Source organism: Eriocheir sinensis, chromosome 12, assembly GCF_024679095.1.
Source record: "Eriocheir sinensis breed Jianghai 21 chromosome 12, ASM2467909v1, whole genome shotgun sequence".
Classification (NCBI taxonomy): domain Eukaryota; kingdom Metazoa; phylum Arthropoda; class Malacostraca; order Decapoda; family Varunidae; genus Eriocheir; species Eriocheir sinensis.
In genome coordinates this window covers 11,874,709-11,892,208 of record NC_066520.1, presented here as the reverse complement: position 1 = coordinate 11,892,208, position 17,500 = coordinate 11,874,709, and the positions used below count along the sequence as shown (strand labels likewise).

Here is a 17,500-nt window from a genome sequence, read left to right as displayed (position 1 = left end):
CAGCACTTACACGAGTGACGCCGCAGCCTCTTGGAAAACATCTTTGGAAAATGACGTTGAATTCTTGCAATCTGTAATGTTTTATCTCTGACACCAATCATTTACTGGACTCATAAAAGAACCATTTAAGAATGAATTATTAAATATTCAATTGTTAGTCTTTATTCGACTCTACAGCAACCCCTCGCTTTACTAATGTTCTTGAAAAAGTAAAGGTAGTTCCTACAACGGCAATAGTACATTACGTGTATTACCTCTTCCTCTTTCGTGCATCAGCGTATCGAGGTCAGGTCCGGCGCTGCACCAGCGTGACAGGGGAGCAGCGTGGAAAGGAGACCGTGTATTACCTTGAAGGAGACACAAAAAACCTCCCCAGAGATGGGTCAGAATTGGAAGTCTTGGATCAGATTCAATTTCCTCCGAACGCGACCAAATACGGGTGTGTTAATCCCCCGCCGGGCCGCGGCACGCACCCGCTCCCAGGGGCCCCACGGGCCGCCATTACCTTCACCACCTCGCGGTTACTTCGAGGGGACACTCTCATTTTAATCAATTTCCTTTTTATTCCGGCGGCTTTCATTTTGCTCTCAGTCCTCTCGTTTCCTTATACAAAAATTCCTTTTCGTCGTGGTTCGGTAATTGCACCTCCCGCCGCTGTGCTGGCGCTTCAGGGGGACGGGGAGGGGGGGTAGGGGTGGCGGACCGGTGAGGCGGCGGGGGGCATACCAGAGCCTCCTGCTGTCGGCGATGGTGGTGGGGTGACACGGCTCTGTGTGTGTGTGTGTGTGTGTGTGTGTGTGTGTGTGTGTGTAACGAAAGGGCAGAGACGGCGCTGTTGCTAATTACGATCGGAAATTTTACTTAATATGAACAACAACAGTATTAATAATGATAATGATGATGGTGATAATAATAATAATAATAATAATAATAATAATAATAATAATAATAATAATAATAATAATAATAATAATAATAATAGGGATTGAATGAATACGATATCCCCTCCCTCTCTTTTTTTTCTCTCTATCTTAAAAAAAGCTCGCCCGGCCCCCGCGTGGAGGGATCACGTGTGGCGGTGAGGGCGGCGGCGGGAGTTTTATAAAGTGAGGAGCAATTACGGTGTTAGTGTGACGAGGGGCGGGCGGAGGGAAGGGGACGGACAAACACACGCACACACAAAAAAAAGAAAATAGAGGCGCGTTTTGTACTGCGGTGAGGAAAAGGGAAACTATTTTTTCTAGATAATAAAAAAAAACACCCTGTATCTGTATGTATGTCCATCTAATTTTTCTTCATCTAGTTAATGTCTCGTTATGTATCTGCATTTTTTAATCTATCTATGTGTCTGTCTATCTATATGTCTCTTAATCCATGTATGTGTGTGTGTGTGTGTGTGTGTGTGTGTGTGTGTGTGTGTGTGTGTGTGTGTGCTATTATCTCCCTGTATCTATCTATTTGTATGTTTGTCTGTGTCTATCTATTTGTCTATATCTTTCTGTCTCTTTACCCAGCTGTGTCGTTATCAGCTTATATGTTTTTTTTCTGAATGTCTGCCTCTGTGTGTGTGTGTGTGTGTGTGTGTGTGTGTGTGTGTGTGTGTGTGTGTGTGAAACTGTACAGGAAAGCGTTTCATGGTTTACGTACATTTTCAACCCGGGAAGCAGTGATGTGGAAAGTGTGTCCCGCGCGGTGAGGTGACGCTGTGCCGAGGCCGCGGACGCCGAGCGGAGCGGGGGAAGAGTTGCGTTGAAAGCCGCGCTGCAATGAGCTCACCGATATTCACTAGAACGCATGACTGATTACCGCACGTCAGCTCGTCGGCGTGGGAAAGATGCTCGCTGTCAGGCCTTTGCTGTCGCTCCTACCTATTGGTGACGGCTGGCGGCGGCACCTGACGCGGCCACAGTTGGGGGGCTGTGGTGAGGGGCTGTGGTGAAGAGGGAGGAACGCTAGGGAGGGAGGGGTGTTGGGGGGAGCTTGGGTGATGGATGGTGGTGGTGATTGCGTTGGGAGTCCGGCGGTGACAGGCTGGTGACGGCTGCTTGCGGTAGTGAGGCGGTGGTGAGGGTGGTGAACGTGTGTGTGTGTGTGTGTGTGTGTGTGTGTGTGTGTGTGTGTTTCTCTCTCACGTCCCACCTTCCTTTCCCTCCCCATCACCCCATTACTCGGCCTCCCCACCCCCGAAAACAGCTCTCAAAACACCCCTTCCCACACCACACACCCGCAGCCCATCACCAACCCCTCCACCCCTCACCTCCCACCCAGCCCATCAGCCCACCCTTCCTTCCTTTTTCCCTCACTAACAAACAACTAAACAACGCCACCTACCCTACACTTTTATGCAAATTTCTAAATAACTCTCTTTATCTCCTCCGGGCCCCGTTCTTCCCCCGCCCCCGTTCTCCCCCGCCCCGCCCCGCCCTGGCTGCGGTGGGTGGCTGGTTGTTGTCACGGTGGTTCGGTTGTTGGGCGGCCCGATCACCACCCGACATGCGAGCCTCCGCGTCTTAATGGGCTAGGAAGCGTCTTCATAGAGAAAATGGCTTATTCAGGAGTCTTCATTACGATCACCGGACACGAGCAGGAGGAGGAGGAGGAGCAGGAATAGGAGGAGGAGGAGGAGGAGGAGGAGGAGGAGGAGATAAGTGAAAAAAGGAGGTCGTTTGTTGGGGTATGTTGGGTGGCAGAGAGAAAATATAGATAAATAAATAGATAGAAAGAGAGAGAGAGAGAGAGAGAGAGAGAGAGAGAGAGAGAGAGACTGCTGGAAAAGAAAAAAATATGTTGAAAAAAAATAAGAGGGAACACGCAGTACCGGAGCCAAGGAAAGAACGGTAGGGAAGTAATGAGGACCCGCAGTGGAGAGAAACAGGAAAATTAGAGGCGGAGGGAGGAGCCGGAGAAAAAGAGCGAGGAACATAGGAAGAGGTGGAGAGAGGGAGGAAATACGAAGGGAGAAAAATACGAAGGATGCACGGCGGGTGGAGGAAGAACGGAAGAGGGGAAAGGGAAGAGGTAGAGGAAGTGGTTTGGAAACTTTTGAATAATGGAGAGAGTCAGGTGTGTAGCGGAAGGTGAGGGTGTGTGGGTGTGGGTGTGGGTGTGGAGGTGGTGGAGAGCGGCGTGCGTGCTCCGGAGACTGTGACGGACGCTAAAAGTGTGACCCGTAATTTGCGAAGGAACGCGGGGCTCTAAAATGATGTCGGGAGGCTCTGAATTACAGCAGCTGTGTCTCCTAAAATGTGTGCTGTGCGTCCTGTAGCTTGTGACAGGTGTAGCGGGGGTGTGGCGGCAGGTGTGGCGTGGGGGCGGCGCAGGTGTGGTCCCTCTGATGCCCGCGGCGTCCCCCGGGTGGCCGCGGCCGCCGACACACTAATAGTCGGCGCCACTTACTCTTCGCTCATTACAAGTGCTGGGGTCCGCGGGGCATGTCTGGAGACGCCAAGGGAAGACATGTCAGTGAGGGGCAAGGGGGAGGCCACGGCATGACAGTTGAGGAGGGAGTGAAGGAAATGTTGGCGGGGGTAAGGGAGGGTACATCATGCAGCCGAGGCAGACGGAGGGAAAGGAAAGTCGGGTTAGCGGATGGGAGGTGGAAGGAAGGGTAGGTTGTGTCAGGTGGGAGGAAGGAAGGGAGGGAAGGCCAAGCTAGCAAATGGCAGGGGAACGGAGTATCTCGGGTGAGGAGAGGGAGGGAAAGGGCATGGTATGTTACCAAGGGAGAAGGGGAAGGCCATGCCAGCTGAGGGTAGAAAGGGGGAAGGTTATGCCATTTGAAGGGTAGGGAGGGAAGAGGGAGGGATAGGCGTTTCAGGTGTAGTGAGGGAGAACAGCTTGTGGAAGGCTTGGTAGGCTGAACCAGCGATCCTCATATGACTTTTTTTGTTTATTTATTCTCGTCTGGTTTGTGCACCTCCAGGGGTTGAGATACTGTAAATCTGATGTCATCACCTGCAGTTTTAGATTATTATTTTGTGAAAGCAATGTCTTTTTATAGTGTATATTCACTTTGTCACATTCCAGACAGCCGGCAAATGACAGTAAGGCCAGAAATATCATGCTTCTTCTCGTGTAATTATTATTCTGTTGGGCCAGGTGGTGCGGGCAGCGAGGGGCCACACTTTTTTGGCTCTACAAAGCTCTGTCTGGATAATCTCCCTCGGTGTCCAGCAAAGTAAATTACTCCATTTAAAAGACTCGTTTCACCTGACATATCTTCATTACCAGCTTTTCGGCGGCACTCCATGACCACCTCTCCACGCGTCGACAGGTGTGGCGAGGCTTATTTACCAACGCATAGAGATTATTGTAGCAATGCGTCCAGTCTGTGTGGTTCGATCGGCAACATCGGGCAGACGACAGACACAGGGCACGAGGACGCCACGAGAGAGGGGCAGCGGGAGTAAGTTCCTGGTGTTCTCTGTGGATATATGGGAAAAAATAGAGGAAAAGAAGAATGCGTCTAGACAAAGACACTGCGTGCCAGACAGGGAAGGTCATGGCAAGAAGCTTACTCAGGAGGAAAAAGAAAAGAAACAAAAGATTTATTATTAAAGTTATTTTTTTATACGGTAATATTATTATGTCGTCAGTACATTTATTATGAACACACACACACACACACACACACACACACGAGAGAGAGAGAGAGAGAGAGAGAGAGAGAGAGAGAGAGAGAGAGAGAGAGAGAGAGAGAGAGAGAGAGAGAGAGAGAGAGAGAGAGAGAGAGAGAGAGAGAGAGAGAGAGAGAGAGAGAGAGAGAGAGAGAAGGGGGATATAGAGGCAGGGGAGGGGGTCAGGAACAGGGGGGGATGGAAGCCACAGATCTAAGCTTTAATAACTTTAAAAGTCCTGCTCGGCGCCTTGATCCATTCCCGCCACACCAGCAGTATTGATTCATCCCGCAGACGCCTGGTGGTGGTGGTGGTGGTGGAGATAGAGATATGGTTGTGGAGGTTGTGGTAAAGATGGTTGTGGTGGTAGTGGTGGTGGTAGAGAGATGGTTATGATGGTGGTGTAGGTGGTAGGTGTGTTGGTTTTATTGGTCGTGGTGATTTTGTGGTTTATATAGAAGGCGATGTTGTTGATAGGGGTCATGGAAGTAGTGGTGATGGTGATAGTGGCGATGATGGTGACTGAGATGAAAGGTGATGATGTCGGAACTCGTACTTTATGGTGGAGAGAAGTGATGGTGAAATACGGAGTAGTGATGATGGTGCTTTTGATAGTGAGGTGATGGTGATGGATCTATTTACCTATCTATTATTTATCTATCTGTCTATATCTATATCTATCTATCTATATCTATCTAACTATTTACCCATCTACAGAGTCACCCCCCACCCACACACATACCCAACCCTCCCACACACTAACCCCATCCCCCTACCCCTCACACACACACAAACACACACACACACACACACACACACACACACACACACACACACACACACACACACACACACACACACGCACCATCTCGACCTCGTAATCAGCTATCGGGCTCCCTCTCTCCACCCCACTCACCCTCCCTCCCGCCGTCGCCCCATCCCTCCCCATCTCCGTCCCTTCCTTTCCTTTCCTTCTCAGCGTCGTGGAAGGCGGCCGCAGCGTCTTTGAAGTCCGCCGTGTTTGCCTCTCGACACGTCATCATCAAATACTCGCCACCAAAAAGGGGCGCCAAGTGTACCCATTCACGCCTTCTGGTTTGCCCTCTCTCTCTGACGGAAGGAGAAGGATGGCGATGGGGGGAAGGGGGGGAAAGAGGGCAGGTAGGTAGATAAGTAACGTGAGAGAGAGAGAGAGAGAGAGAGAGAGAGAGAGAGAGAGAGAGAGAGAGAGAGAGAGAGAGAGAGAGAGAGTAAATGTAAACGCTTGCAAATAATTTACAAACATGTATATAATTGTAACATCGGCAGAAGCTTTTAAATAGCTCCCCAACGGTCGGGGGAACTTTAGCTTAGAAAAATAATATTGCCATGTACTAATGTACTGAACATGTTTAAATAAGAGAGAGAGAGAGAGAGAGAGAGATGGACAGCAGCTACATCACCAGCAGGACGCCCCCCGCTGTATGCTCGACAGCCTCGGGCACCGGAGAAGGGTCGGTGCCATCACAGTCCTACACAAGGCCCAGGTCCAACACACACCTCACCTGGCGGCACTACGGGTTCCTAGGAGGAGAAGCCAGCACACCACGAGAGCGGCGGTGGCTAACGACCTCCTCCTTGAAATCCCGAGAAGCCGCACAGCCAGGTGCCAGAGGGCCTTCACGAGTGCCACGGCCCACCTGTGGAACGCCTTCACGGGTGAAGTGGGCGTTAGGGCAATGAACACCCAGCAGGTGAAGGTGGCGGCTCATGCCTGGTGTCGCACTTACCCGCCCTAGTCACATCCGCCTGAGCACAAGCACAACTAGTGACAATGCTTTAAGATAGGCGACCTCAAGACAGAGGTCGTCTTTAGCATGGAGACAATTTCCCCGCCCCTTTTGTCATATGTATTTTGATGTTTAAAAAAAAGAGAGAGAGAGAGAGAGAGAGAGAGAGAGAGAGAGAGAGAGAGAGAGAGAGAGAGAGAGAGAGAGAGAGAGAGAGAGAGAGAGAGAGAGAGAGAGAGATGGTACAGCGTGGTAAGGAGATAAACGAGATGAAGTCGAGGTGAAAGAGTGAAGCAAGGAAAGGTCTGAGAGAGAGGAAGAAAAAAAAAGTAAAAGAAGAAAAGCGTTGTGGTTCTGTGAGGCTGAAGAGGAATAAGTAAAGTGGCGGGAGGTGATAAATATTAAAAGAGAAAAAGAGAGAGAGAAAAAAAAAAGAAGGTTGTTGTGGAGTGAGAGAAGCAGGCGAAGAAGCAAGCAAAAAAGGAAGGTGGGAGAGAGAGAGAAAGAGGGAGGGAGAGAGAAAAAAAGAGGTTGTTATTGGGTAAGAGAAGAAGCAGCAGCAGCAAGCAAAGAAGAAACTGAGGAAGATGAGACGGAGGGAGGAGAGAGAAAGAGAGTGAGAGAGGAAGACGGAGATGGAGTACACAGGTAAAGTAGGAGGAGAAGGAAGTAAGGACGAGTTACAGAGAGGGAGAATGGGGAAGGAGAGCGAGGGAAGGGGAGAGGGGGGTTAAGGGGGGTGAGGGGGGAGGAAGTTAGTACTCCTGAGGTAACATATAGACACTCATAATTATGATAACATACTGTGGCTTTGCGTCGCTATTAGTTACTCTTCTAAACACGAGTATTAACCGGCGAGGCGCTCCTGTTTTCCTGCCTCCGCGATCCCTTGTGGCAGGCAGGAGGAGGAGGAGGAGGAGGAGGAGGAGGGGAATCCGTCTCGAACCATTAACTACCTGAGTGAAAACCTGACCGACGTGAACGACCACACGACCATAAGACGCCTCGGTGGGGGGTGGTAGCAGGAGGAGGAGGAGGAGGAGGAGGAGGGAGGAAGGAGCGGTGTTAGCGGCGGTGGTGGTGATGGTGGTGGCGGTGGTGGTGAGGGAGGAAGGGGGAAAAATATACGACCTCTCGCGAGATGCTTCCAAATTCGAGACCAAAACAGAGAGGGGAAACGGGAAGGGAGGAGGAGAAGGAGGAGGAGGCTGTGAGAGAGGGAGGGAGAGAGGAAGGGATAAGGGGGGAGGGGAACTGGTCATCATGGTGGTCGGTAGATGGAGTAGCAGTGCCTGAAGGTTGTAATGTGTTCCTCCTCCTCCTCCTCCTCCTCAAAAACCTTCCCTCATCCACATCGTCGGAGGCCACATGTCATCTTAATGGCCCCGTTCCTCTCTCTATTTTCCCTTTTGTCTCCCGGCTCGACCTCGGCCCTAAATGACCCGATATGACCCTCCAGCCAGCCGTGACATAGTGCCTGCAGCCGCTCGAGTTGTCACGTGACCACTGTAGGCTTATTGACGTGAAATAGGGAAGCGACGGTCAGCCCATACACACAGCCCACTCACCAGAGCCATAACCAGGTGGCGGCCGATGGGAAAAGGTACAAAAAACTGATCCTACTGGGCCTGGAGGTTAAGGGTGAGGCTGATGGGGAGGCGAGGGAAGGAAGAGCGGGAGGGAAGCGCCTTTTGTGTCATTAGGAAGAGGGAAGAGGATGGGCGGGAGGGAAGACGGGGAGGAGGAGGAGGAGTTGGAGGAGTGTCTGCCATTACAGTGACGCTAAAACTACTCCCACTCCGCCGCCACGCATCTTGATCGTGTTTTGTTCTCGTGTCTCCCGTCCCCTCCCTCATCTGTTACCGCGGAGGGGGGAGGGAGGGAGAGAAGGAAGGAAAGAGCAAGAGGAGAAGGAAAGAAGAGGAATAAGAGGTATTTCTGCCCACTCCGCCTCTACCATCATCACCTCTTTTTTTTTTGTGAGAGAGAGAGAGAGAGAGAGAGAGAGAGAGAGAGAGAGAGAGAGAGAGAGAGAGAGAGAGAGAGAGAGAGAGAGAGAGAGAGAGAGAGAGAGAGAGAACCATACTAAATTATTCATTAGCTCTCTTAGTTAATTCAAAAGTGAGTAAATAAAGATGAAATAAATAAGAAGCACCAAGTAAAAAATAAATAATATACTTTTTTTATACTGCCCCTTTTTATTTTACCATTCCGCTTAGCAAACACATTCCCTCTAAGCCTATATACTCACTCCCATCTCTTAACACACACGCTAACACATCCATTACACCATTAACAAACCTACAATATCATGTACCGTTAAAATTAAATAGTATACTTTTTTTACTATCCCTTTTTTTACCATTCCACTAAGCAAACACGTTCCCTCTACGCCTATTTACTCACTCCCATCTCTTAACACACACGCTAACACATCCTTCACCCCATTAACAAACCTCCAATGTCTCTCTCTCAAAAAAAAAAGGAAAGAGGTGATGATGGGAGAGGTGGAATAGGCAGAAAGAGTCTTCCTCCTCCTCTTCCCCCCTTAAACATTCATCATTCCTTACTCTTCTCTTTTCTAATTTACTCTCTTACTTCCTCCATCCGTCCTCCCTTACTTACCCTTTGCCTCCCCTTCCTCCTACCCTCCTGCCCTTCCTTCCTCCACGCCCTTCCATACACATTCTCCAGAACTCTCCGGCAGAAAAATGGTGTGTATCCTGAGTGGTCGTGGCGCAGGGTGAGTGTGCAGCGTAGGGTGAGAGTGTGGCCAGGGTGGGGGAGGGTGTTCCAGTGCACCATATTGTATCTCCGAGGGACCATTTCCGCTCGGCTCTGCTCATTTGTCTTTTCCACGGGCGGACGCGAATGGAAAGAGGAGAGGAAAAGGAGTCCATGGAGGAAGAGGAAGGGAGGGCTGGAGGAAGGGAGGGATAACTGAGGAGGGTAATGGGTGTGTGGGTGTGGGGGGAGGGTATGGGAAAGGGAGGAGAGGCTTGCTACAACGATCTCTTCGGAATGGGAATGCTGATGACGGATGCGGAAATAGATATCACCTTTTGTCAGGGAATGGGCGTGATCCTGGAATGGGAAGCCTCGGAGGTCTGTGAGTGCGTCTGGCCTCGGAATGGGCATCACAGGAACCTATAATGGGCGCTGGCTCCAGGACGGGAATCAGAGTAATGGGGGGAGGTTTCCATGCTTCCGAAATTGTCCTGGATTGGGAAGGATTTGAATAGCGTGGAATGGATGCCTCGCGGGAGATCTGGAGGTGGTAGGTTGCGATGGGGGTCACGTTTCTTGGTCTTGGGAGCAGTGACCGCGTTCGGGAGCTCCTGCGTGGGGTGATGAGGTGATGGACAGTGCTGCGATGTGTGTTCGCGTCACTCAGCTTTTTTTTTTTTACAGCAAAGGAGACAGCACAAGGGCATAAAAAAGGAAACAATAAAAAAGCCCGCTATTCGCTGCTCCTGTAAAGAATCCGAAGAGGTGGCCGATAGAGCAGTCAATTACGTGAGAAGAGGTGTCCAGATACCCTCCTCTTGAAATCAAAGAAAGCTATCACGCGGAAGGGCGATCACGCTGCCGTTACCTGGCCGTCCCACAGCACATCGTCATCAGGGAGAGAAATGTATATGCGTCGACCTCCCTCCCCTTATGTAGGTCGGTTAGGTTAAAAGAAGATAATGTGCGAAGAAAATGTGATTAGTGAATTAAATATACTTTCAGGGTGAACTTTAGTATTTTATCTCCATATCCACTAAGATGCTTAAAGAAATACTTATTGAAACAGTTCTAGTGCATAATCTTTTCTTGACTAATACCAATACATGTCTCTCCTGTCCTTCCTCCCTTGCCCTCCACCCCCTCCCCCCTTGCAATCCTTCCATGCACTCAACAACCCAACTCTCTCTCTCTCTCTCTCTCTCTCTCTCTCTCTCTCTCTCTCTCTCTCTCTCTCTCTCTCTCTCTCTCTCTCTCTCTCTCTCTCTCTCTCTCTCTCTCTCTCTCTCTCTCTCTCTCTCTCTCTCTCTCTCTCTCTCTCTCTCGCCAAAGTTGTATGCATGAAGTTTGTTTTGTATTCCCTCTCCGCCGATATGACTGTCAATTATCTCCACACACGCTGCCCGATACGCCGCGTCCTTCGGCATCCTGATCACCCCGCCCTGGGCTCTCGTGCGTCTGGGAGCGGCGGTAAGGACACAGTGATCACGAGCACCTCCTTTTGATAATTAGCCTCGGGAGTCGTGTGTGAAGAGGCATGCCATCGCGGGGCCCTGACAAGCGGGGCGACTCAGGGGGGCAGACTACGAAGAGCACACAGAGACCATCCTTCCGTTGGTTTACCCGGGTTATTGGTGTTTAGGGCAGTCGTCGGCTAGCACTGTCTTGGGGGCGGCGTAGGGGCGGCCAGGGTATTGTGGCATCGTGGCGTTCCTGAATAAACTCCTCCGTTGCGTAATTCGATCTTGTAGTCGGTTGTGGGTTGTGCACTGTTAGTGAGGGATTTGCACTCAAGCCTCCCACTCTTCCCACCTGCCTACGCCCTTCCCATCCGTCGCTCTTTCCCTTCAGTACCGTTCAGAAGGCTGGGTCGTGGCCGTGTGATCAGTGTTTGCCTATGATCACCTTTTTCCAATTACTTGAGTTTTATGCACCTGTGTAAAAGGGACATGGACGGCGGAGATAGAGGAGGCGGCAAGCTGTAGGAGGCGAAGGAAAGCGACGGAGGTAGAGACAAACTTTGAAGGTCGAGCAGAGACTGATCAGGGTTGAAAGCTTTGAAAAAATATTAAAAAAGCGAGTCCCCCAGACGCACACCTATCTCCTTGAATTTCAAACTTACCTCACCGGCCATTTTGTTTGCGTCCTTTACCCTGCTAATTTGTGGGGTGGAAACCTCTCCGGATCCTCTGCCAAGACTTCGAATGCCTCAAGGTTGGAATTAAGACGCTTCAAACCTCTCTTTAAAGCCGCTTCTGCACGTCTAATCGGGGGGAAGGTAGGGCGTGCGTGGGTTCGTGCTGGGGGAGGGAGGATCAGGGGCACGGTGGAAGGGGGTGGAGGAGGTGGAAGGCGAGTCCGCAGCTGAGGTGGAAGGGAACACACGGCCGCTGCCAACCAAGTCCCCATCAGTGAAATTCGAGAACATTATTAAAACTCTCCATCCCGGCCTCGCCTTTGGCCTACCTCACGCGCTCACACACACACACACACACACACACACACACACACACACACACACACACACACACACACACACACACACACACACACTCTCTCTCTCTCTCTCTCTCTCTCTCTCTCTCTCTCTCTCTCTCTCTCTCTCTCTCTCTCTCTCTCTCTCTCTCTCTCTCTCTCTCTCTCTCTCTCTCTCTCTCTCTCTCTCTCTCTCTCTCTCTCTCGTTAGCGTTGTAGAATTTAGATAATTTACTCGATGTATGTCTTATTTTGTCTATTATTGTGTCTGTTTGTCTGTCAGTCGGCTTGTCTCATCTGTCTGAGTGTTGGGTTTTGAAGCTGTGCACAGATTTGTCTATAATTATCTATCTAATCTATCCATCTATCAATCAATCATTTATCTATTCCTTTATCTGTCTATCTATCAAACTATTTAACAAAACACACCTGTCTCTCGCTAGATGTTCCTCTCTCTACACATCTGCTACTTTTACTACTCACCTGCTCCTCTCCCTACACACCTGTCCCTATCCCCACACACCTGTCCCTCTCCCCACACACCTGTCCCTCTCCCTACACACCTGTCCCTCTCCCTACACACCTGTTCCTCTCCCTACACACCTGTTCCTCTCCCTACACACCTGCCCCTCTCCCTACACACCTGTTCCTCTTCCTTTACATCTTTTCCTCTCCCCACACACCTGCTGTTCTTTTGACACACCTGTTCCTCTTTTCTCCCTCCCTCCCTTACACTTCTTACACACCTGTCTCCCCCTCCTTCCCTCTCCCCCTTCCTCTTCCTACACACCTGCTCCTCCCTTCCCTTCCTTTCCTTTTCTTTCCTTTCCTTTTCTTACCTTTCGCTTCCCTCCTTCTCCTTTTAACTTTTCTTTTCCTATTTTCAGTTTTCCTCCCAGTTTTTCCTTTTCCTTCCTCCTATTTTCCTCTTCTCCTTCCCTTCCGTCCCTTACTTCTCAACTCCTCCTCTCCCTTCATTCCTCTTCCTACACAGCAGTTCTCCTCTTTCCCTTCCCTTCCTCTTCTGACACACCTGCTTCTTGTATCTTCTTGTATGGAAGTGACTGAATACTAAAACGCTCCTATATTAAAAAAAGAATGTAGATCAGAAAAAAAGCTTAAATATACTAGAGTCAGGTGTGCAGGTGCGAGCCAGGTGTGAGGAGCAGGAGGCAGGCGGATCAAAAATGTAGCGGGGAGGGGGGGAGGGGGGAAGGTGGCGCTGAGGCCCTTCCAGACAGACAGCTAAGGCGGGAAGTCCTTGAAATATAGAAAAGGTCGTGAGAACCTTCATCGTAGGCAGGCGGCGAAGGAAGGGGGAGGGGTGTGCTATCAACCAAACGTGTAAGGGCAGCCCTGTATGAAGGTCGTATGGTGAGGCGAAGGGAGGGGAGGAGGTGAGAAGTAAAGGAAGGAAGGGGAGGAGAGGAGAGTAGAAGATGGATATAGAGGAAGGAAAAGAGAGGGAAGAGAAGGAAGGGAGGGGGAAGGCAGGGAAAGAGAGTTAAGAGAAAGGAGGTGGAGGGAAGGGAATGAGATAAGAAAAGGGAAGGGAGGAAAGAGAAAGGAAGGGGATGAAAAGGAGAGGAAAGGATGGTAGAACAAAAGAAAGGAAATGAAAACAAAAGAAAGGAAAGGAAAACAAAGGAAATGAATGCCACAAAAATGAAAGGAAGGGAAAGAGATAGGAAGTTAAGAGAAGAAAAGGAATGAGAAGAAAAGAGAAGGCAAGGGCAAAAATGAGAAGAAAAGTAAGAAGAGAAGTGTAAGAAAAAAGGCGCAAGGTGTCGAGATGCAAAGAATAATCGATCCTAACGAAGAGATTGTGAATACGTAAGACTGAGACGAGATGAGATTGTGAACACGTAAGACTGAGGCGAGATGAAACTGTGAACACGTAAGGCTGAGGCGAGATGAGATTGTGAACACGTAAGACTGAGACGAGATGAGATTGTGAACACGTAAGACTGAGACGAGATGAGATTGTGAACACGTAAGACTGAGACGAGATGAGATTGTGAACACGTAAGACTGAGACGAGATGAGATTGTGAACACGTAAGACTGAGACGAGATGTGATTGTGAACAGTAAGACTGAGACGAGGTGAGACTGTGAACACGTAAGACTGAGACGAGATGAGACTGTGAACACGTAAGACTGAGACGAGATGAGACTGTGAACTCGTAAGACTGAGACGAGATGAGACTGTGAACTCGTAAGATTGAGACGAGATGAGACTGTGAACACGTAAGACTGAGACGAGATGAGATTGTGAACACGTAAGACTGAGACGAGATGAGACAGTGAACTCGTAAGACTGAGACGAGATGAGATTGTGAACACGTAAGACTGAGACGAGATGAGACAGTGAACTCGTAAGACTGAGACGAGATGAGACTGTGAACACGTAAGACTGAGACGAGATGAGACTGTGAACACGTAAGACTGAGACGAGATGAGACTGTGAACACGTAAGACTGAGACGAGATGAGATTGTGAACACGTAAGACTGAGACGAGATGAGACTGTGAACACGTTAGACTGAGACGAGATGAGACTGTGAACTCGTAAGATTGAGACGAGATGAGATTGTGAACACGTAAGACTGAGACGAGATGAGACTGAGAACACGTAAGACTGAGGCGAGATGAGATTGTAAAAACGTAGGAGTTAGACGAGACGAGACTGTGAATTCGTAGAGTGAGACGAGATCTGATTGTGAATACGAAACGAGTAGACGAGATCAGAGGGCGAGATAAGCCGCTGGTTGGGGTGTAATTGGTAATAGAGGAAGATAAAAATCAGATGTAAATATTAGTCAGATTGCGCGATAAGAGCCGTAAGTCGGGGCGTGATCGAAGAGTTATTTCCTTTTAAGAACGTGTGTCAGGCTATTTATTTACCTGTGTTTTCTTATCATGGTTTTAGGCTCCTCGTAAAGTGAATGGGAGTTACTTGCCGCCACCCCCTCACACACACACACACACACACACACACACACACTCCTTATACCATGGCAAAGCGACCACACTTCTATTACCACAACACTACCACGCCACACCATCACTAGGGTTTCTACACCTCCATCTCTCCTTTACGAAAACACCCTACCACTCACCAGGCAACCATACCATCATACTACAACCCTACACCACACCATCCCCCTCCACAAAACAACACCCTATCACTCATCACCACAGCTCATCCCTCTTCATCTCACCACCACCTAGACAATAACACCTTCTCCCTCTACACAGATCATACATGCTACCAGACGCTCCTTACCATGCAGCTGCACACCTTACATCTGGCTGATTCTAGCACATCCAGTCATACTCCTGTCCTTGCTAACTTAAGTCTCACGCCCCTTATGTTCCCTATCGCACCTTACAAGCTTTTCATTCCGTTTTTGGCTTAACTGTTGCTTGGATTAATTTGTCTTCCTTTCCTTGCTTACCTCTGCTTATACTTATCATGCTCTTATGTGTCTTTCAGCTTTCTGACAGACTTTTCATTCCCTTTTTGGCTTACTTTTTGCTTGTTTTACTTTTTTCACCTTTTCATCCTTTCCTTGCATACCTTTTATGTCCTATATGTTTCCTGCCAAATTCTTACAGTTTTTTTGACATGATTTTTTTATTGCATCATTGACACTCCCTCCGCATTCAGCCCTACTGTACCAATATGCTTCTTTCACCTCAAGCCTTACTCTCTCTACCATCTACACTCACCTCATCCTACACTCCTCCGTCTTCCATCCCCTCACACTATCAACATCCCATTTAATTACATTCCCCAAATCTCATATTCCCTTTGACCTCCCTTCTCTTGTACACCTCACCCATTCATTCGTTCTTCACCCCTCCTTCCTTACGACCCAAGTTTCCTCATTCTCATCGCTGAAGTCCTCCTCCCCCTCCCACACACTCCGATTTCTCAGCAACACCCACCATAAAAACAGCACCCCCACCCCCACCATCTCCATCCCCGTTCTTCTCACAGCACCAACGCATTCTCCCCCTTCCTCGGTCCGCCTACGTCATCACACCACGATCATCATCACCACCATCACATCCTCATCCTCATCCTCATCCTTGTCATCATCCTCGCCCACCCTTCTGTAACCCTTCTCCCCATTAACACTCCTTCACCATCTCCCTCTCTCCCTCTCTGTCTCTCTCTCTCTCCTTCCAGCAGCAGCATCACCCTCCCTCACCTTTCCCGCACAAGTCTCCCTCACCGTTTAATTAGTATGGAGATGCTCGCTTCGCCTCGCTCGGGCCTGACCACGGATATGCAGATGAAAGGGCGTCGCGGTGAGGCTCGGGAAGGAGGGGGAGAGGTAGGAAGACATGTGGAGGAGGAGGAGGAGGAGGACGAGGAGGAGAAGGAGGGATGGTTGGAAAAGATGGACTGGAAAAAGGAGGAGTGAGGATAAATTTGAGGCCTGGGACGTGGTGTTCGTGTCGGTTCTAGAAGTGATGGTGTTGTGGTTAGTATTCTTATGGAGTGGTGAGAAAGTGTAGGGGCTGTTGTTTGTTTGTTTGTCTTCCTTCTGGTTAACTTGGTGGAGTTGGGGGGAGCATCATTGGTGAGCCCCATGTAAGAGTAGGGGGTTGGTGTTCTTCTTATGGTGTCGCCGTTTCTTGCTTGCTTGGTTCGTGCTCTACTTGACTGAAATTGTAATCGAGGTTAGGGTCGTGAGATAGACTGCATGCAACCTTCAGCCACTCAAAGACGACCACATGTATGAACAGTCAGTCAGTCAGATGGGACATGAACTCAGGACCAAGCGCTCGCCACTCCCAAGGCTTTCTAAGAGTGAAAGAAGGCCAGCCTGGCCAGGCCACTGCAGTGTGCTGATTACTCACTCGGCCACCGCTGATTTTGTGGCGCTGTAGTCCGTTCCGGCGACTGATGACTCATGTTCACCCATGATTGTTGATAAAGTTTCTATTCTTGTGTTGTCTCTTGTATAACTCCCCCTCCCTCCCCCTTCCCCAGTTTCCACCTTGAGGCTGGTTTATGAGGTTCTGGCATAATGTACTCTGTGTATTATTATTATTTTTAATTCCTGTAAACGCTTACATAATAATTGTCTTTCACAGGTCGTGGGGGGCTGAGCGTAAGAGCACTGATGAAAGTAAGTATAATAGTAATGTGCCTCGTATTGAAGCTTTACACACACACAAAAAAAAAATATATAATGATAGAACAGTAGAAAACAATGAAAAAAAATCATGTACAGATGAAACGTAAGTGTGGATGTCCCAACTTTGCAGACACTGTATCACCAACACAGGACACGAGAACACTTACTAATCCATTGAGTATATTCGCCAATTTGTATGCATCAGTGTAATTTCTAAAAGGTAAGGATAAAGTTGTGGGCATACGCTATAGCTACACATGGCCTCGGTGCTCGTCTCCGTCGCATTGGCCCTTGAGGCTCAGGCGCTTTTGTTGTGAAATGGTTAGTGTGCACAGCTACAAATCCGCGGGCCAGGGTTCGAATCCCGACCTGGGCAGTCGCCGTACCGCTCACCAAGCTCTTCGTCCTCCCTTTCTGGGTGGTCGATAAATGGGTACTTGGGGTAACCTGGGAAAGGTAAACTGGTGTCGCACCTGCCCTGTGTCCCGAGTAATGAGTTCTTACCCACCACAGCTGCACAGGCTCAAAGGTGATTACTACACATAAAAAGAAACGCTACGGAAAATTACCGTAAGCCCAGATGTAAGCTGAGCATAACAGGAAGTGATACGTATTCTTTACTTCGACACTTTGCAATGAAATGCACCAAGTCATTTCTCCAATATAGAGATTTTTTCCTCATGACACGCGTACTATTAGGAAGGGTGCGTACTGACTGGCCCATGTACCCTTCACTCAGGTGACCAGAGGGAAGGATGGA

General features: G+C 49.3%; 1 protein-coding gene across 1 annotated transcript in view; it reads left to right on the top strand.

The window, feature by feature from the left end:
* Window positions 1-17,500, top strand: part of LOC126997406 (optomotor-blind protein-like) — a 403,474-nt gene that overhangs the window by 175,710 nt on the left and 210,264 nt on the right. Inside the window, exon 4 of the mRNA XM_050858475.1 lies at window positions 16,697-16,731. Coding sequence (XP_050714432.1) covers window positions 16,697-16,731 — 35 coding nt within the window. The remainder of the gene's footprint in view (window positions 1-16,696; window positions 16,732-17,500) is intronic.